Raw genomic sequence first — 25,675 nt, forward strand, 5'->3', positions numbered from 1 at the left:
ACCCTCTGCTCCTTGCTGCCCCAGCAGCGGCTCCTCTCTCACTCCTGCACATGACAGCCCTGGTTTGGGGTTCAATAGGATAAAAAACGGTTCCTGCTTGCTGACACCTTCCTCACCTGCACCTCAGGTTGGATGTTAGGAACCATTCCTTCTCCAAAGAGCAGTCAGGCATTGCACAGCTGCCCAGGGAGCAGGGGGTCACCATCCCTGGGGGTGTCCCAGAGCCGTAGGGATGTGGCACTGAGGCATGTGGGCATGGCAGGGTTGGGGCAGGGGGGTTGGGCTGGGGATCCTAGAGGACTTTTCCAGCCCGAATGGCTCTGTGGTTGTGTGACTCTAAGCAAAGCCCAAGCAGCAGGTGGTTGGCAACACAGACACCGAACACCTCCACCCACTGGCTGCACTTCTGGAGCCTTGCAGTCATTTAAGCAATGTGCAGGGGAGAGGAGCCTAGCAAGATTGTGAACTTCTTCACTAAAGGGAGGTCTCCAGGTCGTATTTTTAGAAAGCAAGCAAAGGAACTACTATGCAAACACTGAAGGCTTGTACCTTAAATCTGCTCACCAGATGTGAACTTCAAAAAGTCTCCAAGTACAATTTAGCTGTAGAAAATAGCTCCTCGAGTCCTGTGCTGTGTGCATCTGACCTACATCCCAGCCTCATTCTTTTCTTCTTCAGCAAAACTATTTCTTTTCACTTGACCTCTGATTGTTTCCCGTTTTATCCCAAAGGCTTAAAACCCAGAAGAAAGTGCATTGCCAGCAATTTACAAGCAGGGAGGAGAGGTGTGCAGCTCCAACGAAAGCCCTTCTTTTTTCTGTTATACCCTGGAGGGCCGAGCACTTCACAGGCAGACATCTCAGAGCACTCTACAAACAAACCTGAGCGGCTGCTCGGGCACAGGAGGCAGCAGAACAAAGGCAGCTCGCTGTAGAAGTGCCCAGCTTGGATTTTCTCTGCAGGCTCCCCCAGCACACAGAAGGGCACACACGCTGATGCTCAGCACATCTTCCAGCCCTGCAGAAGAGCCCCCAGCTCACCCCACATGTGCTCACACAGCTTTCTCCCCTGTTCTGATCTCAAGGATGCCCAATGCATTCTGCCCACACACCGCATTACCAGCTTATAGATTTATACATAAATCCTCCAGGGAGCTACCGGCACCCAGCCAGGATAGTGAGAGGCAGCCTGGGAGCCATGGCACAGTGCCACACGGCGTGTCCAGAGCAATGGCAGGGCTGAACAGTGCAGTGCTGGGGCCAGCCAAGGATGCCGACGTGCTGCTGACCCAGTGACACCGTGACCACAAATGGCCCAGCGCTGTGAGGATACGGGCAGGGTTGGCGGCACAGCTGTGAAGGAAGGCAGAGGGTGCCTTCTTGGTGATGCTGAAGGATGAATGAAGAGGCTGAGGCAGCTGCTGCTCCCAGGTTTTGGGAAAGGGGCTACTGAAACATCAGCAGACGTGGGAAGAAAAGTATTTCTCTCTCTGCAGCTACACTCCAAAGCTGTTTACCCCGATATATTATCAATGCTCCCAGGGAAACGCCTTTGCTGGCTCGTTTGCAACCAAGCTCTCCTGATGAGTAACTCCCTGCAGCGGGGTAAGCCGGCAGCCACAGCTCCCGGAGCACCAACACCACCCAGCCCACAAAGGCCACGTGCAGCACGGCGAGGCCAGCAGCCACGGGTGTCAAGCGCTGGGATGCACAGCCCCATACACCCCAAGGGCACGTGGACATGGGTTTGTCACAAGCACAGCAGGGACGCACTTTGTGCCTTTGCTGCTTTCTTGCACTCTGTGATGACAAATCAGACAGACGGGGCTTGCACCACAAACCCTCCAAACCAGCCCGAGTTCTGCCATTTCCCGGGGTTTAATGGAAGCCCCCACTCGGATGCTGCCCAAGAGCAGAACAGGAGGCTCTGCCTTGTGCTGCCCCACAGCTCAGCTCGGGCACACACAGCCGGGCAGTGATGCAGCCCAGAGCACTGAGCTCTGCCTGCAAGCACAGCCCGGCGCCTGCTGCTCCATCACTTGCTGCTCCATCACCTGCTGCTCCATCACCGCACCAACCACAACAAAAGCAGCCATTTGCTTTCAACTGTGCGAGGTATGGCAAGGAAGTGAGCACACACGTGGGCGTAAGAAAATAAAGAGTTTTTGGTGAAGCCACACTTAACATAATCTCTGAAACAAGGAGATCCAGGCGTGTTCCTGCCATGGCACAGCCTGCCGTCCCAAGGTGCCAACAGTTGCATGCAGTCCTGCACTGGGGTGGAAGCGCCTGGCACTGCTGGCACCTGGGAGGCAGACGGGTAGCAGAACTTCCCTGGCATGCAGCTAATTGAAGAATAATCACAAAATCATTAAGGTTGAGAAAGACCTCTGAGATCACAAGTCCGGCTGTCAGCCCATCACCAACTGAACGTCTCCTCTCCCATAACAAGCTGAAGAAACCCAGGCTTGCTTCCCTTCTTCCATCCCGCTCCTAGAAAGCCAAACACCTCGGAGTTCCACAGCCACATCAAAGCACGGGAACCTCATCTCCTCAGCAACACAGCAGAGCTGCTTGAATCCAAAAATACCCAAAACTGAGCAACACGGAATCATTCAGGGAAACAAAAGAATTCACACAGCTGTTTCCAGCTCGCTCAAACTCGAGGCCATTTACATTTCTTCACGTCACGCCGCGTTTTCTTGCTTCTTTGCAAGAAGTTCATCCTTCAGCCAAACCCAAGGAACAATTCTCTGCCTCTGCTCAACAACAGCCCCAACTTGGATGCATCTTAATGTGGCTTAAATTAAGGCAGCAGTGGAGATCCCTGCAGCGGCCCCAGCTGGCTGAGAGGCCACCAGGAGCCCAGGTGGCTGCTGAGCACAGCTGTGACACGGCAGCAGTGAGATTTTGCACTCACATTTTGCTTTTCACCCAAATGCTTTTTACTAAGATGGGGGCATGCCGTGTTTTGTGAACTGGAGGCAAAGCAGGGAAGGCTGAGCTTGTTTTACCTTTGCAGATGAGGATTTCAAAGAAGCACAGAACAGCTTGGCTTGGAAGGGACATCATCAATGACAGAGGCATAGAATGGTTGGGTTCAAAGGGACCTCAAAGATCACAGAACAGTTGGGTTGGAAGGGTCCTTACAGCCCCCAGCCCCATCCCTTCCATAGGGCAGTTGCCCCCCACCAGCTCAGGCTGGAACTGGGGGGAAAACGCAGCAGCTTTGAGGGCAAGAATGTGTTTCAGCAAGTCCAGCACTGAAGGTGTAATTTCACAGCAGGAAGAAGCTCCTGTGAAACGCCTTTCCGTGAAGAGAGGCAGGTATTTACAATTAGCCCAGCACAAAAATGCAAAAAGTATATGTTCAGACATGTGATCTTACTTGGAAGCAGGGATGTGTCTGCGGTGCAGCTCTGGAGAAGTGACTCATGGGAGATGTTCCTCCTCTGGTATCAGCACATATTTGCTTTTCATCCAATCTCCTTAATTTTTAGTTAGGAACCCATGGAATCAGCAAGCCTGGCAGTAAATGGCTCAGAATCCCAGACATTTCAGGATAAAGCATTTTAACCACCCTCTTCCTTTTATTTCAAGGTTACTGACTTGCTGGGGTTTTTATTTCATTTCCAAGCACAGCAAACTGACTTCATTAAACTCAATGAGCCTTCAACAGGGAGCCTTTGTATTGGCATCTATAAATCAGCCCCGCAACAGAGTGGAGGGGGAAGGAGCCAGAGACAGAGCCGGCCCAGCGTGAGCTCCATGGCCATGCCTGGGGGCTGCCCCACCAGCTGGTCCCCCCAGCGGGCACCCAGCCTGTGCCAGGTACCTGCACCTAACCTGGCCTCACCCTTATCTCCCAGCTTCTACAGAGCTGCTGCTGCTTCACCTTCTCATCAAAGGGAAGAAGCAGAGAGGTGCAGATCCCATCCTGCTCTTCTCCAATTAATACTACAACTCAAACATAGAGCTGTTAAAAAATAAATACGAGTTTGAAAAGCTCTTTTTTGGTTTCTGATGGCTGGTGCTTAGCACAGCTATACAGCATACAGCAGCAGTTACCATCACACCAAACAGAGAGCTGCTCCTTCAGGGCTTCCCTGCACGCTTCAGAGCATCCAGCAGCACAGCCAGGGTCCACTGTCAGGCTGCACACATTGGCTGTCAGCAGGTTAAAAGCCTGTACATCTGCCAGCACGGCTCCAGCACCACAAGCAGGGCCCACCGCTGCCCGACATGCATGCAGCACCCACGGGGCACCAGGGCAGCTCACTCTGCTTCACAAATAAGACATCAAAGAAGCAGGAAAGCATCCAAGCTGAAAGGTGCGATTCCTGATTCACTCACATGCACAAACCCAGCCGCAGCCAGGGAGCAGAAGCCAGCCCATGCTCCTACAGCCACCCAGCGGGCACGGCACGAGCAGGTCAGCACCCACAGCCCACCTCACCCTGCACACATACAGAAACACAACCCCCAGTCTGCTTCAGCTTTCTCCCAGCTGTAACGATGCCAAATTAAGAATGTGGAAAGAGCAGAGTGAGAAACTGTTAATGCTGGGAGACTGCAAAACTTCAACATCTATCACTGTTCGTATGCTTGGCTTCACGACCTCCCACTTCACATGCATTTGTGCAGCGTGCAACAATAGCAGGGCAGGAACACTAACCAGATCTGTGTGGGATAGGAATAAATTTGGGTCTGAAATGAGGGGCATCTGTTCTTTGTAATGACAGACACCAGAGCTCTCCTTCCATGAGCCAAAAGGAAAGCAATAAATGTGCACAACCACGGAGAGCCGCGCTGCTCCATGCACAGCCTCTCCTGACGTCAGTGAAGCTGTCTATAAGTTAACTGGAAACAGAATCCGACCACAAATATACACAGAGCCCGATGTGAATTAAATGTAAATGGAGCTCTTCTAAGGAGGCTGCATTCTGCTATAAAGGAAAACACAGGAAATACAAAGGATGAAACTGATTACTCAGGAGATGCCACCAGAGGGACAAAACTTCCATCCTTCCTGAAAATAAATCACCAACTGCATCTGCACAGATGTAACTTTCATGCAATGGTCAGGAAATAGAAACCTTTGGTACGCAGCCCAAAGCTGCTTCCTATATAGCTCTGCAGTTACAAGGGACAGCATGATGCCATGAAGGAAAAGCTGGTCTTTCATTATGCCATGAACCATCCTTCCCTAAAGAATGGGTGAGCACATTGGAACAGCCTGGGATAAGAGTCTAGCCTCAAAGCGCTGCTAAGACACAGCAGGAAAAGAAAAGCCACAAAGTATATGGATCACCTGCACGGTGTTACATCATGTGTTACTATGTGTCACCAACAAAATGCTACAACATTGACCAAAACATCACTGGTGTCACCACAGAAACCTTCACCAAGGACCACCAAGACCAGGCCCAGGTGTGCTTAACTCAGTGGGGAATGCCTCAACTTCTCTCTGACCTCTCAGGCAGTACCAAACAGTGAAGTCACCAACAGTCTACAGGGACAGAACTAAATGACATTAGGACACAACTCCTTTGGGATAAGGGTCTTTATTACCTACAAACTGAGCTACTGCCCCGGAAACCAGGAAACAGCTCATTCCTCTGCAATCTGAGAGCCTCGCTTACGCCCTGACATTGCAACACAGCCCTTCCCTTTCCCTGAACCAGCACCTCCAGGCCTTTGCCTACAGAGATGACTGGTGATTACAGAGCTGGCCCTGAGGCTCGGCCAGGTGGCTGCTCAAGCTGGTGCCCACCAGCAGGGCCATCAGGAAGGCAGCTCGGCTGCTGCTCCTGTGAGCAACACGGCAGCGAGGAGCCAGCAGCAGCACGTGGCACAGAGCTGGGCAGAGGGCTGTGCTCTGCTCCAGGCTCAGGCCAGCACTTCACACTGTGCTCCCATGTTTCTCTCAACTGAACAAGGATTCTATAAAACAGAGATGACATACAGACACTTCTTCTAATCCAGGCTCAGAAAAGCTCCGTTCAGGGTTTTGTTTGCTTGTCAGATCTCTATATCCTCTCTGCTGTGTTTTAGGAGAAAAGGCAAAACCAGCTATTACTGTCTCTGCGTCTAATGGCCCGCAGTCTTTCTGCTACTCAGTTTTTCTGTTCTATCTGCAACGATTAGGAAAGAAAAGGAAAAACTGCTAGGAAAACTAAATAAATCACTATACTACTGTTCAAGTCATGTGCTGCTTTCCAAGCTACATCCTGTAAGCCAGGCAAGTGCTCCCAGCAAAACTCAGCCATGCAGCTCCTTTAGTGCAGCACCCAAACAGCAAAGGGGGAAAACCTCATCATTATTAAACACATCTTGAGTTCCTGAGGCCACATTGCAGGCATCTGCAGACCTAACACTGCTGCTGGACAGGACGATTCCTGAGATGCATTCCTGCAGGGTGCCTGCAGAAGGTGCACTAACATGGGGCTGCCACAAGCACAGATCAGCAAGGGGAAACCTTCCCTGCCTTCTCACTGCTCTCTGTTAAGCAATAACAGCAAAGGGATTTCCCACTGCGCTCCCGGAAAGCTGATCAGCTGCACTAATCACCAGTGCATGCACCGCCTGCAAACAACACTGCAGCAGGCATGGTAAAAACCCCATCTTGGGAGTCAAATGAAGATCTGGGACAGAAAAGGAGTTTAAATGGGAGGAAAAAGGAGAGAAAAGAACCTTGGCATTTCACAAAAAGAAACCCAGCCAGAGAGACATGCAGTCTGAGGCTGAGCAAAAGGCCATTGTCTTCTGGAGCTGTTTGTTAACTTGCTGTCATGTGTGTCTTTTGGGTCTTTTCTTGTCCAGATAGACTCATTTATTAAGTCCATCCAAAACCACTCCAGCAGTGCAAGCTCCTCACAGGTCCGGGTAGGCTCACAGCCTGGCTTGTCTCATTTGACAAGGCAGCCCAGAGGCAGGCAGGGCCGCAGGGCAGCAGGAGCAGGGCTCAGTGAACAGATGGCCAGTTGAGAAACAAGGCCTAATTAGGCTGAATTGTCTGTCCCAAAGTGTAAGGGCACAGCAAAATGAGCACTGGGCTACAGGACTCTTGGAGCTGGGGTCCTCCCGTGGTAACTCACTGATGTGCTGCCTGCCACAAAGAGATGCCTCTCCATGCTGCATCCTGCTTCTGTAAAATTACTTTGATTATTCCCTCTTTGTGCAGAAAATCTGAACAGCAATTACACTAATTTACTTTAGGAGAATGTCCCATTTTCCTGATTAACATCTTCCATGCTCAACAATAAGCACCTTTCAGTGAGTCCTCTTTTGCAGCACTCCACTCCATCAGCTCCATCACCGGGCAACTTCTGCAAATGGGCCCAAATAGGTAACTTTTATACTGCTGAAAATGTGGGAGCACTTGAAATATTGCCTTCTCTTGTCACTGCATCTTCAATCACCGGTTTGCCTTGAGCTGCCCTCAGCCACTTGTTTCCCATCTTCCCTAACAACTGCTCTGAGGAACCAGGCTGTGCCACCCCTGCGCTGTGCAGCCAGGCCTACCCAGTGACTGCCAAAAACCACAGCCAAACGTTTACTGAAGAGAGGAGCCTCCACCACGTTATAATAAAAGTCAATCAACTCTTAATTATGTATGTTTATACTTACGCATGTATTCCTCCATCACTGAAGTACCCCTACCTGAAAGGCCAGGTGCTGTTAGAAGCCAGCATTGGGCTGATGGAGCCAAGGAACATCCCGGCTTTTCCAATCCATGCCCCAAATTAATGACTATAAAGATTAGAACTGCCGCTTTGAGTTCTCACTTTGTCATTAATGCTGCTGCCTTCAAAGAAACGCATGGACATTCATCACAAGGAATGCGGCAGGGGTGAGCGCTGCTGGGTGTGTGGCACTGCTTGGCTCTTTCTTAAAGTTCTGATCTGTTAGAAATCACTGGAAGAGAAGCCCTGCTCAGAAAACACAGAGAAAACACAAAGCTCTGTGTATCCATTTGTGATTCAATCACATCCTGGCGCTGGAGGAGTAAACTGCATATTGCCTCACAATTGTATCGCTCTCAAAGACAGCTGTTTGGTGCTACAGTATTCATCACCAAGCATCCGTGGCACAAGCTCAACAACGCGGCCTCCGAAGCAATAAAAAGACCATTTTTATTTTCCATAGTCCAGGAGTTAACCCCAGCTGAGAAGGAAAGACAAGCAGCATGATTCATTCTAAACATCTGTGAGCCAGAGGCACGCTTCTTTACGTTGCTCTGTGTTTAGGTTGGTTCCCAACCAGCTCACTTGGCAGAAGGGCAGCGATCGCCAGCCCAGCTCCCACCAGCAGAAGGCTGCAGCTCAGAACGCTCTGTCTCCCTGCACTGTTCCTGCTCACACTGAGCACATTGCCAGCCCCGCTGCAGCCCACCAGCGCCTCTCTGCAGTGAGCTCAGCCCCAAAGCCATGCACCAACCACTTCTGGGGATGGTGAAGTGGTGCTGCGTGCTCCGCAGTGCAGGGAGCCCAGGGCGGAGCACCCCAAGACACCACGGCCAGCCCTGCTGTGCAATACCAACCCACCATCAGAATGGCTGCAACTGCACATCCCAGCAAGGAACTGTGGCAACTGAGATCCCCTGAGATCAGGGAGCCCAAATGCTGGCAAATTACATCCCTCACAGTCCTCAGATTGAGGTTAGAGCAAAGCTCCCTGTGTATAACAGCGGGGATGCAGAACACAGGGACTAGATGGGGCGCACACACTGAAGTTACTGCATCACCAGGGAGCAGCTGACAGAGGTGGCACATGGCATCCAAGCACTCACGGTGCAGGAGTCCTGCTCTCCTTAGATGGTTCCATCGACCCAGTCCACATCCTTCTGGCAGAGCAGAGATGAGGCAGGGATGGACTTTCCCCTCAAGGGAAAAAGAGGAAGAAAGAGACCCTTTCACAGTCACTGAAGGAACGGAACGAAAAAGGGGGCATCCAAGACAAATACAGCTGAGAAATTCAACAAGAGGAACAGACAACAGCAAATCTCTTCCTTGTCTTCTCAAATGTGAAAACAAGCTGATAAAGCTGCTGCTGCAAGTGAGGAACACGGCGGGTATTTAATAATTCATAGAAGTTCAATGTATTCACAAGGTATTTACTGCTTGGAAGTAATTGATTTTGTTTTAACAGACTGTAAGTGTATCCTGAGAAGCAGCTTAGGAGGAAGAAAGAATTATCCCAGTGCTGCACACTCACACTGGTGATGATAACCACCACTGTACAGCTTCGTGTAGAAACCTGCTGCATAATTGAACAGCTCTGCTTCATCCCTCCCACCCAAGAGAGCCCCAGCCTTCCCCTCCAAGCACAGCAGCACTGCCCAGCATCCCCACGATCCCAGGCTGAAGGGCCAACTTGTTTCCCTGGAGAAAGAGCTACAGGCATGGCAGGGCAGCACGGTGCCCAGCTCCCCAGCGTGAGCTGCTGGCAGCCTCTCTCTGGCTGCACACACGTGCCAATGGGTTCCAGCTCCCCTGCACACTCAGAGCACTGTGACACCGCCCGGCTGGTGGCTCACTTACCCTCAGCCTGGGAAGCCCAAAGCCCCACTGGGTTTCATCCTGCTCACTCAGCAGACACATAACAGGACTCTCCCCAACACACCAACGTTTAACAGGGACACAACCCATTTAGTATTTACCATTTTTCCTAGCGATCTGTCCTGGCTGTAACTTTGGTGCATTTCTAGCTCTTCCATTCTAAGTTAAAACAAACACAACACGCTAACTGGAGAGCTGGAAGTCAGCATTCACATCATGTATTTTCAGAGAGAAAGCATCCTGAGCTGTGCTGAGAAGCGATGCTGCTGGTCACCTGCAGTCAGCCATGGCCACCAAAGCACCCTGGGCTGCTCACAAGCCTCTGCTGCTCGGCCCCAACAGGACAGCACTTCCTTTCTCATTAGGACTTCTCCTCCAAGTGATTATTAAACATGACCTAAGGGAATGTGAGACTGCCTGCTTCTGGTCTTTATTTCAAAAGCTGCTAATCCATTAGCTGCCAATTAGCAAACATTGTTCCGCTCCAAGTGCTGTTTCTATTACACTCGACCCTTCTACCTCATTTTCAGGATAGCAAGAAGAAAGGGAATACATGAAGAAAGCTCTGTGTTTTTTCTGTTATTCAATTCATCTTACACATAAATACTGGTAACAGTTTATTAAACCTCATTTCAGGTTTGATTGGCTTCTTGACACATAAATTAATAAAAATGACACTCAGAAGAACAGCTTTTTGGGATGTGACACAAGAAGATTGGTCAATAGGGTTCATAGTCACACCTGCAACCAACGCAGCACCGGCCAAGCCCAGGTTACCACCCAGCCGGCACTGTGACCTGCACTGCAGCAGCTGGACTTCACCGTGATGGATGAAAACTGTGATAGTGAAGCTAACATTCCTATCCAAAGAAATGCATTAACCAGAAAGCTCTCTGTATATGAACATGGGCTGGGGCTGGTGGACCTAGAGGTCTTTCCCAACCTTAATGACTCTATGATTGTGGCTGGGGCTGAGAGCACCCCGAGCCCTCAGGTGTGATTTCTAATGGGTGACCCAGAGGGGACATCCAGTCTGGTAGCTGCATCCACAGCCTTCAGTGTGCCGGGGCAGCAGACCACCATCCCCCATCCCCCATTGCAAACCCTCCTCCAGCAGTCACCAAATCACCACAGCCTCCAAGCAGCTCCTGCTCACACCATCCAGGGCACTTCCACACTTGGCTTTCACGATGACAACAGAAAGTCAGGGCTGAAAACCAACGTTATGCGGCCATTCTCCCTTCTAACCCATGAGCAGCACAAGACACCACTGCATGCTGGGAGAAGCATCGAGCTGAAAACATGTTCATAGCTTTGTGTAAAAATCTGTGCTACTCTGTGTCAGCTCTAAAGCAGAAGGTTGAGTCAGTATCTACTCCTGCCTGGTTCTTAGTGACATTACTTACACAGAAAGAAAAGGAGAGAACTTGACCTATGAGCTTGCTTACTCTCTGCATGGTGATAGTATCAGGCTCCAGAAAGGAAACAGGGCTGCCATGCTCAGGCAGAGCAGGTTGAAAGTTCACCGGGTGAAGGGAGTTCCTCATCACCAGGAGATGCAATGTGCAGCTACTACAACTCTGGGTCATCTTCAAAAGAGACATCACAGTGGAAGCACTGCCCTACTGCAGTCTGAAGGCTTGAGCATGTAACAAAAAGACAGAAGTAAATAATCCAACTGTAAAATGCCACCCAGAGACATCTACCCTTGGAGCCCTATTAGTATGGCTATGTTTCTTCATAGAATCAACAATCTTCTCATTTCACAGTTGTTCATATAGATCATGCTGCATTTAGAAATCAATACATGCTATAAGATAATATAACAGCAAGGAGTTGGTTCTGCTTCTAAATTTTCACTTAGATTGCTATTTGCGATGACTTGAAAGTTGTTATCGCTAACAGCACTAACAAACATTCCGTCCTCCTGTTGGGCTGTGGGGGCCATCTGCCTGGAGCTGCTCCATGCAGCAGCTTGTCATCTGTGAGAAAGAGGGTTGGGGGCAAGTTCAGCTGTCTGAGCTTCACTTGTTTTAATATATAATTTATGACAAAGATACAGAGCGTTGGTGTATTTTGAAGCACCGACTGTGTGCGTTTCTAGGATGAATCCTCTCCAATTTAAGAATACAAAGTGCCGTACATTAAAACTAACAAAACACAGACTAAATTCTGCCTCAGCAGAGTTCTTAGAGAGAACTGTGGGCAATAATTTCATCTTATGTACCCAAACAAGTGAATGAAAACCATTTGCCCACTCCCTGATCCCAAGCATTACCACACTGTGACAGGAGCCCGAGCTGCTGACCTGGGAGGAGGAGCAGAGGCCACCTCTGGGATCCAGCAGCTCCCCCCAGGTTTGCCAGATGAGGACAACAGCTCAGGTTTGCACCTACAGACACATCACCACCAACAGCCCTTGCCAACCTTGGCACAAAGACGTCTCACAATTCAGGCCTAGTCCCAAGCACGACCAGACAGCACAACTCTAAATCAACTCCAAGCCTAATTCTTGTACCCCCCCCACCCAGATGCCTTTGTATCACTCTAGGAGTGGGAGAGCCTTTAATGTCACTGAAACCAGGCCCCATGAACGTAATGAAAAGCATCTTTCAGAAACATCAGCAGCATTCCAATTCAAGGCAATAACCACCAGATGTTATAAGCAAGCCACACATTTCATACAACAAAAGCCACCAGGGCAGGGGAATAACATTCATTTCAGCTGATCTTGTTTATACGTGGAGTGCTGGCACACACAGCCTCCAAGTAATTAAAACAAAAAAACAAAAAAGCCCTTCTTAGTGTGTCAAGGCACCTGTATAACAGAGTGCCATTACAGCAACACAGCTGTGCTGCAAAGGACAGAATGTCAGCAGCAAGGAGCACAGGCAGGGCGAGCAGCGGGCACAGGGACAAGCCATGGTGCACCAGGTGGTGTCTGCAGGGCCCTGGTGGCACAGCACGCACAGCTCAGAGCGTCAAGGGGGTAACACACCAGTGAGGATGCTGCTCACTGAGCTCAGGCATTCCCAACATCCAGCTTCGCCCATCAGAATGATGCTGCACTAAGTGCTATCAAGCCTCTCCCTGCAGCTCAGCAGCACAGCAGGCAGGCCCTGCCCCCAGCTTCCCACCAACATCATCCACCAGACAGAAACACCACAGTTCAGCCTCCCACTAACACAAAAACTTCAAGCAGCGCTTGCTCACAGCATGTTGATGTTTCTCCAGCCACATTCCCTCCCACAAAGTCAGAAATGCCTGTAAGATAACCAGGGGCAGAGCGCAGGCAGCTCCTAAGTTGAGCCAGCAATGCCCCGTCCATGGCAAAGCTGAGCCTGCAGCGCAGCCGGGCACCCTTCACTTCTCTAAGGGGCACACGCGGTGTGTCAGCCTGCAGCATGGCTCCTCCCTGCCACGTGAGATCACAGCACTGCACAGATCCACAGACAAGGCTTATCGCCTCAAAGCCTAGCCTGTGTTTAGGCCAGCGCTCACACGAGTACCAAAATGCGCTCAGAGGTCCCACCCAGGCAGTAAGTAATGCCTGCAACTGCTGAATAACGCCTGCTCCTGAGGGTTGGCAGCATGTGCTGCTCGGTGCCCACAGGACGCCACGTGGCACAGCTCCTGGAGGAGAGGCAGACACAAAGGTCACAAGGTCCCCACCGGAAGTGCCCGCCCTGTGCTGGCAGTTGTACAGCCATGCAAAAAGCCAACTGTGTCCTGGGATGCATCACCAGCAGCACGGCCAGCAGTGCAGGGAGCTGCTCCTGCCACTCTGCTCACCTGGAGCACTGCATCCAGGCATGGAGTCCTCAGTACAGGACAGAAGTGGACCTGCTGGAGAGCACCCAGAGGAGGATGACTATGGTGATCCAATGGAAGGAACACCCTCTCCAGGCTGAGAGCTGGGGCTGTGCAGCCTGAAGGAGAAGCCTGTGGGGAGACCTGAGAGCAGCCATTCAATATCTAAAGGGGCTGTAGGAAGGATGGGGAGACTCTTTAGCAAGGTCTGCTGCGATGGGACAAGGAGAAATGGGTTCAAACTAAAAGGGGGGAGATTTAGACTGGATTTAAGGAAAGGTGTTCTTTACAATAAGGACTTTGAGGCACTAGAACAGGCTGCCCAGAGAAGGGGTGGTGCCCTGTCCCTGGAGACACTCAGGGTCAGGCTGGACCATGCTCTGAGCACTCTGAGCTGCAGGTGTCCCTACACCAGATGGCCTTAAAAGCTCTGTTCCAACTCAAACCACCCTATGGTTCGATGGCAGTCAGAGCCATGCAAACACAGCACCTGCAGAGGACCAAAGCGTGCTGCCAGCTACACAGGGACCTGCACAGACACATCCGAGGATGGAGCCTGGCCAGAGAAAGCCATCAGCCTCCCGAGCTGCTCTGTGCTCAGCACTGCCCAAAGCCCTCAGTGCTGCAGCTATGTGATGCTGAGCAGCTCCCAGGTCCCACCTCTGCTTCTGTAAGGAAAGGCAATGTGTCAAACCTGACATTGCTACCGAGGGACTGAGAAAACTAACTGAAAGAGGAGGAAGCAGCCAGCAGCTCCTGGCACCTTGAGTAAGCAGCAGCACCTTGGAGCCAAACACTGGCATCGCTGGGAGCCAGACAGCTTATGCAGGCTTGTCCATGCTGCACAAGCTCACACTGCACACTCAGCACAACGAGCACAGCCATGTTCAAGGCCTCCATCAGTGTTTTGGCTACGCTGCCTTTCAGCTCAGCAGAAGACTCCTTCTGCATCGCTATCTGTGTGAGAAAAGCTCTTGCTGCAACAGTGAGCACTTCCATAGGGCTCAGTGCAGCCTCGAGAGGGCTCCATGTGAGACACCAGCATACAGCCCTGGGGGGGTAGTTTTCCCAGCACGTCATTCTGAAACTGACCACTTCTGAAAACAAAGCAAATCCACACCGGGACTTTTTGTGGAGCTCAGCGCTGTAGCACTTCACTGATCACTGCTCAAGTGCATCAGGGTAGTTCTCACTTCATGCACTAAACAGATGACTTGCCTTTAGCAAAGATTTCTTATGAGAAATAAATGTAAGCAAACAAACAGAGCCATGAGCTTTACCAAAAGCCCCTCACAGGCAGATCTTGCCTCTCTGAGCCCACTGCAACAGGAACTTCTCGCTCAGTTCATTTGTGCCTCCCTGAGGTCTGCGGGCATCTGAGATCCTCATCTAACTGAAAATACAGCTGCCACCAGTGACCTCCACATCCCTGGGGCTGCAGGAGCAGCGTCAACATGTGAGTGCTGTGAGCTGCTCCTCCTGCCCCACTCTGCAGCAGCAAGTCCACCCGTACTGCACCCACCGAGCCAGGACCGCACTGCTGGGAAGGGCCCGGCTCACATCAAGTCTGGCCCAGCTTCATTTCTGGGCCATACAGCAGACCTCATGTGGATGGGAAGGCCAGCAGGCAGGTATCTCAGTATGCAACTTCCCATGTGCTGACCTTTCACTTTAATTAACACGAAGTTAACACATCTGCATACTAAACTTCTCTCTTTCTCCTGCCCTTTGATCCAAGCCAGCTGAATCTCATCCTGAACGCACCCAGCACAAGAAGCATGCACATGGAAAAAAGCCCTGGACGTTTATTCTGATGTGCAGGATGTCATAAAGGATATTTCCAAATGACAAAGAAAAGCATTTTCCCCTTGTGCTTTGTGCGTGTCATTCATCTGCTCTGGAGCCCTTGCATTAAAGAAGAAATCGGTCATTCTACTATGGAAAGAAAACACAGAACTCATTCCCAAGCCAAGATGATTGCTCAGACCCTCACAACTGCCCTCCATTGCCCTTTTCCCAGTGGGACCCAACACAGCTCCTCTGCTTCCCAAAGCGAAGCCACAGCACCAGACAGTTCTGTCCAGGTCATTGCAGCCTCCCCCACCTTCATTTGGACTCAAGGGTCCAAAAAACATAACATATGCCTGAGGTCACCAGAAAAACATGGTTCAGCACACATGCATACACACAGAAGGACAAAAAATAACATTTCACCTCCGGATGCAACAGAAAACAAAGAACAGGAACAGAAGGTGAAAAGCAAACAAGAGCAGAGGAGATGAGAAAATGAGATTTTTAAATACATCAAAGAGAAAAGATGCCTTAAAATGCTAGAAAATAAACTAAAATGCTGCTCTTCAACTTCTGCGTAACGGAGCGAGACAAATGAAAGACTTGAAAGGAAAGCTCATATGGATCTGCAAAGGTGACTTCAAAGAGCCAAATGCCAGCTGCCAGGCCTCACATCACCACCGGAGCTGCAGGCACAGCAGGCTTCCCAATGTGTCAAACACATGTCCTGGGGGGCTGCAGCACGGCCGTTTTCCTTCCCTGGTGGCTACAGCAAGTTGGGAGATGGCAATTCCCTCCTGCTGCTCCATCTTTCAGGGGGTCACAACGATTCAAGGGTCCTTTTCTAAAGATATCAGTAACTCGCTCCTTGCCTTCCTGCTGCAGCTCACCAAGGCTTGCAAGAGATTCACAAGTGAAAAATGCTGTCAAGCACAAAAAGTTCTTGTTTGATTTACCAAAAAGAACACTTCACATTTACCACATTTAGATGTTCATTTTGTCATCAAGAGGAGAACGGGGAATTGCATTTGGAGCTCTGAAATGGAGCAGAACAGTGACTGACACACACTGCCACCTCGCTAAAGGGCCTGGGAGAGGAGCACCAGGAGATGAGACAGTTCTGGGGCTACTTCAAGGAGCAGCATTTTCAGATGAATTCCTGACAGTTATCTGCATCACAAAAGGATCCTTGTTAGCGCCAAACTCCTCCATGCTCGATCCGCAGCGTATCTTTATAACTAGCACAAAACAACATTGACTTACTCCATTTACCCTGAGTGTTGTAAGCAACACCTTGCACAAGTGCAATGAATGATCTCTGCAGTCCCTTCCAACCCAACCATTCTGTGGTTCTATGTCTTTGTGGTCCCTTCCAACCCAACCACCTCATAGTTCTATGATGTTTGCAGTCCCTTCCAAGCCAGCTACTCTGCAGTTCTATGTTCTTTAAGGTCTCTTCCAACCTATTTCATTCTGTGATATATCTCCAAGGCAATGCCCCTTGTAGGGGCGGCATGCCAGCCAACCCCACAACCATCAGAATTATTATATTATTATTACATATAACAGGTGTGGGCATCACCTGTTCAGGGCCAACCTCTGCCAGGAAGACTGACGCTGTTCCAGGTGGATCCTGGCCCTCAGCACATGTTCTATTCTGGGCCAGGCATCACACCAGCCCGTGGGTATGGGAACTCCTTTGCACCACCTGCACCCACAATGTTAGGCTTATTATTATTTTAGATGATTTTAAAAGTTCCCTTCCAACTAAGCCAATGATTATTCTATGATTCTACATCTTAGGGAAGGAAAACACACCAGTCATCTAACACATCTGCAGCCATGCAGAGGGTCTCATACGCCACATCAAAGCTCCTACTCCACCATGCTTTACATTAAATATTTGTGATAGTTAGTTTATTTGATCTTCTGCACTTGTGAGGCTCCCAGAGCTGGGCAGAGCCCTCTGAAGCACACCCAAACACAGAGCTATTGGGAAGCTTTGTCGCAGGACTGCTGCACACCAGCTCTGCTGAATTACATCCATCATCTCCAAGACCCTTGGTACTGCACAGCCCTGCCTCCTGTGAGCGGCCCACAGAGCATCAGATGGGTGAGCAACCCGAAAGTGTGCAGCAAATCTCTTGCTTCCTCATTTCAATTACTGGCTTCTGAAAGACCCCAGAAACTCTGCCAGTTTGTGCAACCCTCTATTCTTTGCTTTTGGCCTCAACCGTGCAGTCATTTAGGAGGCAAACAAGTAACAGATGTACAATCTATACTCTCCCCGAGTCCTTTTATAGTAAAATGACTTCTGGCCAGATCATGTGTATTAAAAAAAAGAAAAGCAAAAAAGAAAACAACACTGATTTCTGTATTTTACGATCTCTCCCACAACACCCAAATACACCCTACAAAGGTCTGAGGCTTCTTCGTTGCCTCCCAGAGGCTTCTGCAACCTCTGTCTGGGAGCAGTTTCTGGCCTGAGGCTCCTTCTCACATGGAAGCTTTCTGTGGGGCACAGAACAGTCCATGCACGGAGGCTGGCGCATCCTCCTATGTTCATTACAAGAAAAGCAGGAAGGCACTGCAGAAGTGAAACCAGCACTCATTTCTCCCCAGCAAACAGGAGCACAAAGGGCACCTCTCAGCAGCCCACCTGACCATTTCTTCCACCTGAGCAGCAGGACAGGCTCTGCACCTCTCCTGCCTGACAGCCCGCATGCTTCCAGACAGAAGTGCAGGTTGCTGCAGTGAGTGCACCCATGTGCAGAACACGAATGTATGACAGCATCATCTCGTGCATTCTATTCCTTGATGGAATCACTAAGGTTGAAATAGATCACTATGGCCGCCAAGTCCAGCCACCAACTCATGGCCCCCACACCACTAAGCCACATCCCTGCAGGACTGCATGCTGCTGGTGCTATCAGATGAATCCCATCCTACCCCAGCCAGCCCTGCTCACTCAGAGGTGTCCCCCTGTCCCCAGCACGGCTGGGCACGCTCCCAGCTCACGTCCCAGCACACAGAGCCAATCTCAAGAGCTGCAAGGCACAGCCCTGGAGGTCCACGCCTCGCACAGTGCTCATCTGAAGACCATTCATTTCCAACACAATATGACTATTGTGCTGCTTTGTGAATATCCTCCCCAAATATATGTTTAAAGATGCACAGTTACAGAAAATAAGCACTTGTTTTGTTACAAGGGATCCCACGGTAGACTGAAAACCAACATGTCTCTAATTTCTACAGTATGTTAGTTACAGCACAGCATGGGCAAGCTCATAGAATCGAGTTATACATTATCTGAGTCTTTATGCAATGAAACACTTGAGAAAGGCAAGAGGACTATTTTAGGAAGAGATGGTGTCTGGGACAAATTAATGCTTGCATTTTCAAAACATATCCACACATTACGCTGTGCATCTAGAGTTATTAAACATAGAAAGAGAATGCACAAGGTCAGAACAAGCAGTGCAAGGGAAACCACAGAACCATCAAGACTGGAAAAGCCCTCTCAGATTTCCACATCCACCCCCCATCCCCACATCCCTCAGTGCCACATCCCCACAGCTCTGGGACACCCCCAGGACGGTGACCCCCACTCTCTGGGCAGCTGTGCAATGCCTGGCTGCTCTTGGGAGAAGGAATGGTTCCTCATTCCCATCCCAACCCTCCCATGACACAACTTCCAGGCATTACATCTCACCCTAATCAGTGCAGGTCAGCACACCTTGCAGCAGCCCGAGCCTGGGGCAGAACATCTGTCAGGGCACGGCAGTGTGACCAGCAGCTCAGCCCTTCGGCTGCACCTGATGCAATCACACGAAGCCTAAGAGCCACAATGCTCCCCATTTCATCACACTGACCCCTCAGATCGGAAGTTGGCAGGGTATGCTGTGTGGAAACCAGGATTTTCCAGAACAACACCAGCTGAAGTTGGCTTGACCTGGCCGGCAGGCTGAGGCCTTCAGCTCTGATGATGCAGGAGCTCTGGGGTGCTCTAGGCTTGCGCCAGACATTTCTCTAACACAATTATAAATCAAATTAAGTGAGTTGATGTCACTTATTTCCCATCCCAAATTCCCAGACGGACTCTTCCAAACAAACAAAAAAGAAAACAAACAATAACTCAACTCAGTTTGTCTGAAATGCAGCTCCACACTACAGGCTGCAGAAGCCTTCCAACCAGCTACAGCCGTCACTTTGCAATCTCTGCTGGGAAGCGCGTTTCAAAGCCCTCCCTCAGAAATGAGAGCATGCACTTCTGCCTCTCAGCCAGCTTGGAGGCTTCCTGTGCCTTACCAGAGAAACCCCCTTTGTCAGCACATTGCATTTCTCTCTGCAGTGACAAATGCTCCATCTCCATGTGCCGGTCCCACCGAGATGCCCGCTTGGAGGCAACGTGCACTTACAGAGACAAGGCAGAACGTTGCAGCAGCCCTGCCCTGTGGCATCACACAGCTCTTGGGAGCACAGCCCGAAGGGGACCAACAAACCCAACCATTGCTCTTGCTATTTTCTTCCTGGTTTCCCACATCAGAAAGCATTTTGAGCCCGATCATAATGCGCTTCATTCAAACGCGTGAGACGGCCCAGATGCTTAAAAATAAACTGGTGCTGGAGAGTGTTGCTGAATTAGCATGTTTTGCATAATTGATTTCATTGTGCTGTGAAGAGCTCTCCAGTCGGCGCTTCGTGCAAGGTCAGGGTGCAGCTCCTGCACGTGCTGCAGGCAGAGCTGAGCTCCAGCACTCACAGCCCAGCAGAACCCAGCCCAGGGAGGCGGCTCCACTGGAAGGCCGCTCTTTAAGAAGGGACAAGCAGAATGCAGGACTTAGTACTCATTAAATGGTTTTAAATGCACAGCTTCTGTTATTTAGGAATGGTGTTTAGGAGCAGCCCTTCAGCAAACTGATTTAAAAGCAGCTTAAAGTGAAGCCAAGCTGAAGACACCACTGCGCCCCATGGGACATGGCCAAGCCTGCTCCCAGGCTGCTGCTCCAGAGCATGGCTGGGGCAGAGAGAAAGCAAAACTGGAAACTCATGGGGATTTTCCTATGTCTGAAAACGAGAGGTAGAACATTTTCACTTTTCTGTTACCAAGTTGGAAGGAGCAATGCTGAGAAATGAGCACAAATCCCGACTGCTCCTGATTAAGAATGTAGTTTGGAGAAACGTTAAGAACCAGCACTAGATTTCCTATTCAGTAATGCTCCAAAAACCAAACAAGCCATCAGAAAGTGAACGGCAAAGCTCAGTTTCACTGTAATGAGAAAACCAGGAATTGCCACACGTCAATCACAGCCCTGCAGTCGGAGCCGCTGGCTGACAACACCTTCACCCAACTCTTCTGAGCAGGCTGTGAAGAACACTGCTCTATGGAGCCGGGGCTGTGCTCAGGGCAGCACCTGTGCTGTCACAGCAAGGAGCACAGGCACCCAAACCAAGCATCTTTTGGAAGGAAATCCGACATCAGGATGGTATTAAAAGGATCAGGAAACCTCTCCCCCGCCACCAGCTAACTGCACAGAGCCAGGGGGGAGGTTTCCACGCCCAGCAGCCCAGGCACCCTGCAGGACCCCCCAACACACCACTGCCCCGCGGCCCCCAGCACACCGCAGTCACAGGGAGGTGACACACGCAGTCTGACAGAATGAGTTCATACCTCCGTCACAGCAGCACGACAAATTAAGGCGATTATTTTTACGTGAAAGTACAGCACGCTGGAAAATATATGCGCCCATTTATCCATTTCTGAAGCCTTCCACGTTTCCAGGCACTGAAGTTGCAGCAAGGCGACTCTCCTGCTGGTAGCTAAGTGCGCCCTGACCAGCCCTGTGTCTCAGCCACCCAAACAAACAGGGATGTGCAGTCTCATAAAAAGCATTCTACTGCAATTTCTGGGCAGGAAGGCTTACAAATGTCATTTACTCCCATGGCAGCCTGATGGATGTTTTACCACGAAGTGACAGCTCACCCTGTGAATGTAACCCACCAGAAATACCTGGTTTGAAGCAATGTGATTTATTAGCTTGCTTCTTCAAACAAAAAATGTGTCACTGCTCAAATCATCCAAACGAGACCCCGAGGAAAGAGCCCAGAGGCAGAAAGCAGCCAGAGGCCGGAGCAAGAAAACACATCAGATCCTTCCAAAAGCTAAATTTTAGGAATCTGCTTTTCCCAGCGCTGTTCCTGAGGCTGACCCAGCACCTCTCAGCCTCCATAGCATTGTTTTCCAAACCCCCAGATACCCAGCACAAACTCTGCCTGATACAGGAGTAGGTGACTGACATCCATCTGTGAGCCCTGCCATGCTGAGGAACCACAGCACAGAGCCCAGCGCCCCAGCGATGCCACCTCCCAGATACCTCCTGCAACAATGTCACACTCCTTAATGGTTTGCAGATGCTAAACTGCCTATATTATAAAACAATGCATAATATAGCTGATAGAGGATTAGGGAAAAGAATGGAGAACAGCTGGGAAATGTTACAGAGTTTTCACACTGAGCTTTCAAATTCTTTAGCAATAGACACTACGAAACTCTTGCCTGGATTGGAAAATGATGCTTAGACACACCTCCCTGCAGAAGGAACCTGAGCCAGCACGAAGCAGCTCCCAGCGGCAGAGCTGACACACTGCCCTCAGGTAGGAGCATCTCCCCAGCTGGGAGCAGGGCAGCAGAACCCCCGTGCCCTGCAGACTCAGCCCTCTGTGCTCCAGCACCGGGCACAGAAACCTCCTTTGTAGAACGGAGCGCGGCTTGGTGGGGGTAAGAGGATATTTCCTGTTAGCCTCACCACAGATATGTAATCCAGCAGTCAAATTATGTCAATCACAGCTCATTAGGCAACAATTCACCCTGCCAACTCCGTCCTGGCTGCTTCCTCCGAACCACGTGTCATTTGCAAACATGTGAACCCGTTACTGCTGAAGGCAGACCACCCTGCTGCGGGAGCCGCTCACTCCTGCACCCCCAGGCTCTCCCCTCACTGGTACCGATGCCGTCAAGTCTATATGCACACGCTGCACAATGGCTTCCCATTCAGTACATCAGGGCTGCTTACTACAACTACTGATTTATGCACACTCGCCCACGTGTCCATTGCAGAAAACCAGAAAAATCCAACACAGATGAAGAGGGAGGGTGCCAAGGAACAGACGCTACAAGGCACTGCTGGACTGTCCTGCAACCCTCGCTGGGACCTGGGAACGCACTGCAGGGAGGCTGGAACCACACTGCCACCATACTGGACCTTACTGTCCTGCACAGGCTTGAAACCAGCGGGTTGTCTCATGTTCTAACCAAAGGGAAGAACTCTCATCAGCTGAATGGGATGGAAAAAATGACACTTAGCTCACAGAGACAAACCTGGATCTCTCTGATATCTTCCACGTTTTTCTTTTAAAAAGAATGTTAACGTCCCATCGCATGCACTGTATTCTTGAAACGCAGCAGGAGATGAGATGACCCCTGTGGGCCTCAAGCAGAAAAGAGTAAAATCTCATTGCCCCAGGGAACCCAGGGAAACACGCTTACTTCAGCAGGGAACACATTCCCAGGGAAAACCCTCGTGTCATTTCCTGCAGGGACAGGAAGCACGGAGCTGGCACTGACATCCTTCACCTGTGTGCTGCGTACAGACTCAGCCCATCCTCAGCCAACAGCACCATTACGGGTGAAGGAGCACATCAGCACCAATGGGTTTGATGCTGAAAAAGCAGCAACCTGGAGCACTTCTCCATCACAACCTGCAACGCGTGTATCTCAGACCTCAAAGCATGAGGCCAACAAGGAGGCAACAGGATGACCGTGTGTGCTGGACGTGGACAAACTCTTCACCAGAGACCTTCTGCCAAAGGATGGCTGTTAACAGCTTAGCAAAGACGAGCTCGTGCACATGTGCACCATGCCGAGGTACCGTGCTGCTGGGCTGCAGGCAGCACAGACCACAGAGGGATTGCAGAAGGTCAGGGCAGCGTGCTCCACATGGAACAAGTAAGATAACGGTTGAAGTCACAGCATTTACACTACGAACGTGGCCACTCTGCACCCTCTTTATGGGTGTGTGTGTGGTTCTGAGGGCTATGGATCATCACGCTGCTTTTGCAGAAGAATGAAACTTCCCAGTGCTTTGGTAAGGCAGCATGGGAAGAACCTTTCCTGCATGGCCCCACTGTTTATACACAAATGGAGCACGCAGCTGCAACAGCACTAAGCTGCATGTCTGTCAGCATCAAAAACGGTCTTTGGAGCAGCATTAGCAAGAAGAAAATCACTGCTGTCAGCAAAGCCCTTCTGGATCTCAGCGCTGTGCAAGGCATGGCTGTGTCACGCTGACTTCCCAAAGCAGCGCTGAGAGGTGAGATTCAGTCCTGCCAACTTCAGCCTTCCTGCCTCCACACTCGGCTCTCTCGCAGCAGAACATACTTGTTTATGGTTTGCCCCCAACCGCCATTCCTTTCTCATTAATCTCCGCTTTCCTATGGCCTGCCCTGTGCTGGGGGTTAACCAGCAGCACAGCACTCCGAGCTGCAGAGAAAACCAACTAATCACAGCCTCGGAGTCTGCTCCTCCAGAAACCTTCCGCAAATGACGTCTCCTCATTTAACCAAGCCAGACACTCAGTCCCAACTCAAAACCACCACTTTGCTCTGCACACACAGCCCTAGCCAGCTCCTTTTGGTAGCACGATGACCCAAGCCTCCAACACATCCCAGCAGCGCAACCACCGCTGCTCTCCCCGACAAAGCAGGATGAGATCAGGCTTTTTCCAGCACACTAATAATCATAACATCTCACTCGCCATTTGGCTCACCAGTGGGGGTTCCCGGCTGAATAGGCTTATTCTTTTCTTAGACACGATAATCTAATTGGGTCTAACCGGCAATAATCCCGAACGTGCCCGCGCGGTCCCCACCGGGGCGCTCAGCAGAGCGGGGATGCCGGCGGGGGCTGCAGCCCGAGGAGCTGGGCTCCTCGCAGCCCCGCTTCTGCGCTCCACGTCGTTCCAAAGAGTTACAGCGCGGAGTTACGCGTTGCTGCGACCCACCGGCACAACCTATGGAGCGCCCGAATACACCGCGACTTCAGCTGCCGGGCGCAGCGTTCCCCTTCCCCGGGAGCGGCCGGAGGAGCGCCGTTCCGGCCGCCCGGCCCTTTGTGCTCCCCAGGTGCAGGGAAAGAGGCGACGAGAGCCGAAGTCCCCGAGCCGCCCGCAGGTGTCCTTTCGCCGGCAGCGATCCCCGCGAGCGGCTCGGCTCCGGGCGCCGCCAGACAAAGCCCCGCGGCCGCTGCCCGCTCCGCCCCGCCGGCCCGAGCCCACCTGCGGCCGCGGCACGGCTCGGGGCGGCCCCGCCCGCAACTTTTCCCGTTTCCAGCCGCTTCCACGCCGCCCCCCCCAGCCCCGCAGCCCCTCACGCCGCCACGGAGGCCGCCGGCCCGCCCGACCCGCGTCCCGCAGACAATGGGGCCGGCACTCACCAGCACGACGGCGAAGCGCTCCTCCAGCTCCCCGGGCTCGGGCATGGGCAGCTTGAGGGGCACGCTGTGCGCCCTGAACTCCGTCTGCTGCGAGTCCACGCTCCCCGCGTTCCCCATGGCGGCGGCGGCCCCTCCGCGCTGCTGCGCGCCCCGCGCTCGCCCTCTAGCACGCCGCGCCGCCGCCCGTCATGGCTCGCCGCCCTCGCCCTCCCCCCGGGGCGGGCTCGCTCCGGCTCCGGCTCCGGCTCGGCGGCGGCTCCCCCGCATGCCGCCGCGCGGCCCGCACAAAGCCCGCTCCGCCCTCCCGGCCCGCGGCGCGCTGGGACTCGTAGTCCCGCCGCGGGCCTGTGGGAGAGGAAGGGGAGGAGGGGGCGCGGGCGGGGGCCGGGGCCGGGGCGGGGAGGCCCGGCCTCCATCTTGCCGCGCCCGCCGCTGCGGGGAGTGCGAGGCTGCCGCTGCTCGGGGGTCCCGTGCCGTCGGGGCTGCGGTGTGATGGCTGAGGGCGCCCCAAGAGTCCTCCGGGGGCGGCCCCGCTTTGCACGTTCAGAGTCGCACGACGAAGTGCTAAATCCCGCAGAGCTGAGCACGAGGCTGCCAAAGCACGGCCGGGCTGTCTCAGCCTGCAGGTCGCCCTTCTCCCCGCACCGAAGGCGCTCTCTCAGATGCTTCTGTCCGACTTTTCCGCCGTTTCCTGCCATCGCTGTCCCCACAAGTGCGCTGTGAAGGCCAAAGCCAAGCCCCGTCTCTCAGAGCTGAGCCACTTGCCACTCTGTACCCCGATGTGTGAGCCTCGAAGGGCTGCGCCGCAGCTGAGGATGGCACCACTCACACGGTGACAACAGTGCTGCCGTTCTCCATCAACATCCTAACTCTGTCCTCCCACTGCAACTCTGCATCCCTCTGATGTAGCGTTCCATCGCCCTTCCAACAAGGATCTGAGCTTCGCCCCCACGAGGGCAGGCTTCCTGCAGTGCTCCCGCTTCAGCATTACGGATGGGTTTGCACGTGCTCACCCCAGCACACAG

At 51.9% G+C, this 25,675-nt stretch overlaps 1 protein-coding gene across 8 annotated transcripts in view; it reads right to left on the reverse strand.

Moving 5' to 3' along the window:
• Positions 1 to 24,887, reverse strand: part of FMNL2 (formin like 2) — a 98,793-nt gene extending 73,906 nt beyond the window's left edge. For 4 of the 8 annotated variants that reach the window (XM_072342467.1, XM_072342470.1, XM_072342463.1 and 1 more), the window contains exon 1: positions 24,651 to 24,886. In XM_072342467.1, coding sequence (XP_072198568.1) covers positions 24,651 to 24,767 — 117 coding nt within the window. In that variant the 5' untranslated portion in view covers positions 24,768 to 24,886. Of the gene's footprint in view, positions 1 to 24,650 lie in introns of all 8 variants that reach the window. The other 4 variants (XM_072342468.1, XM_072342469.1, XM_072342464.1 and 1 more) reach the window with 1 other exon arrangement.
• Between the last annotated feature and the right edge of the window lie 788 nt (positions 24,888 to 25,675).

This window comes from Excalfactoria chinensis, chromosome 7, assembly GCF_039878825.1.
Source record: "Excalfactoria chinensis isolate bCotChi1 chromosome 7, bCotChi1.hap2, whole genome shotgun sequence".
In the NCBI taxonomy this organism is placed as follows: domain Eukaryota; kingdom Metazoa; phylum Chordata; class Aves; order Galliformes; family Phasianidae; genus Excalfactoria; species Excalfactoria chinensis.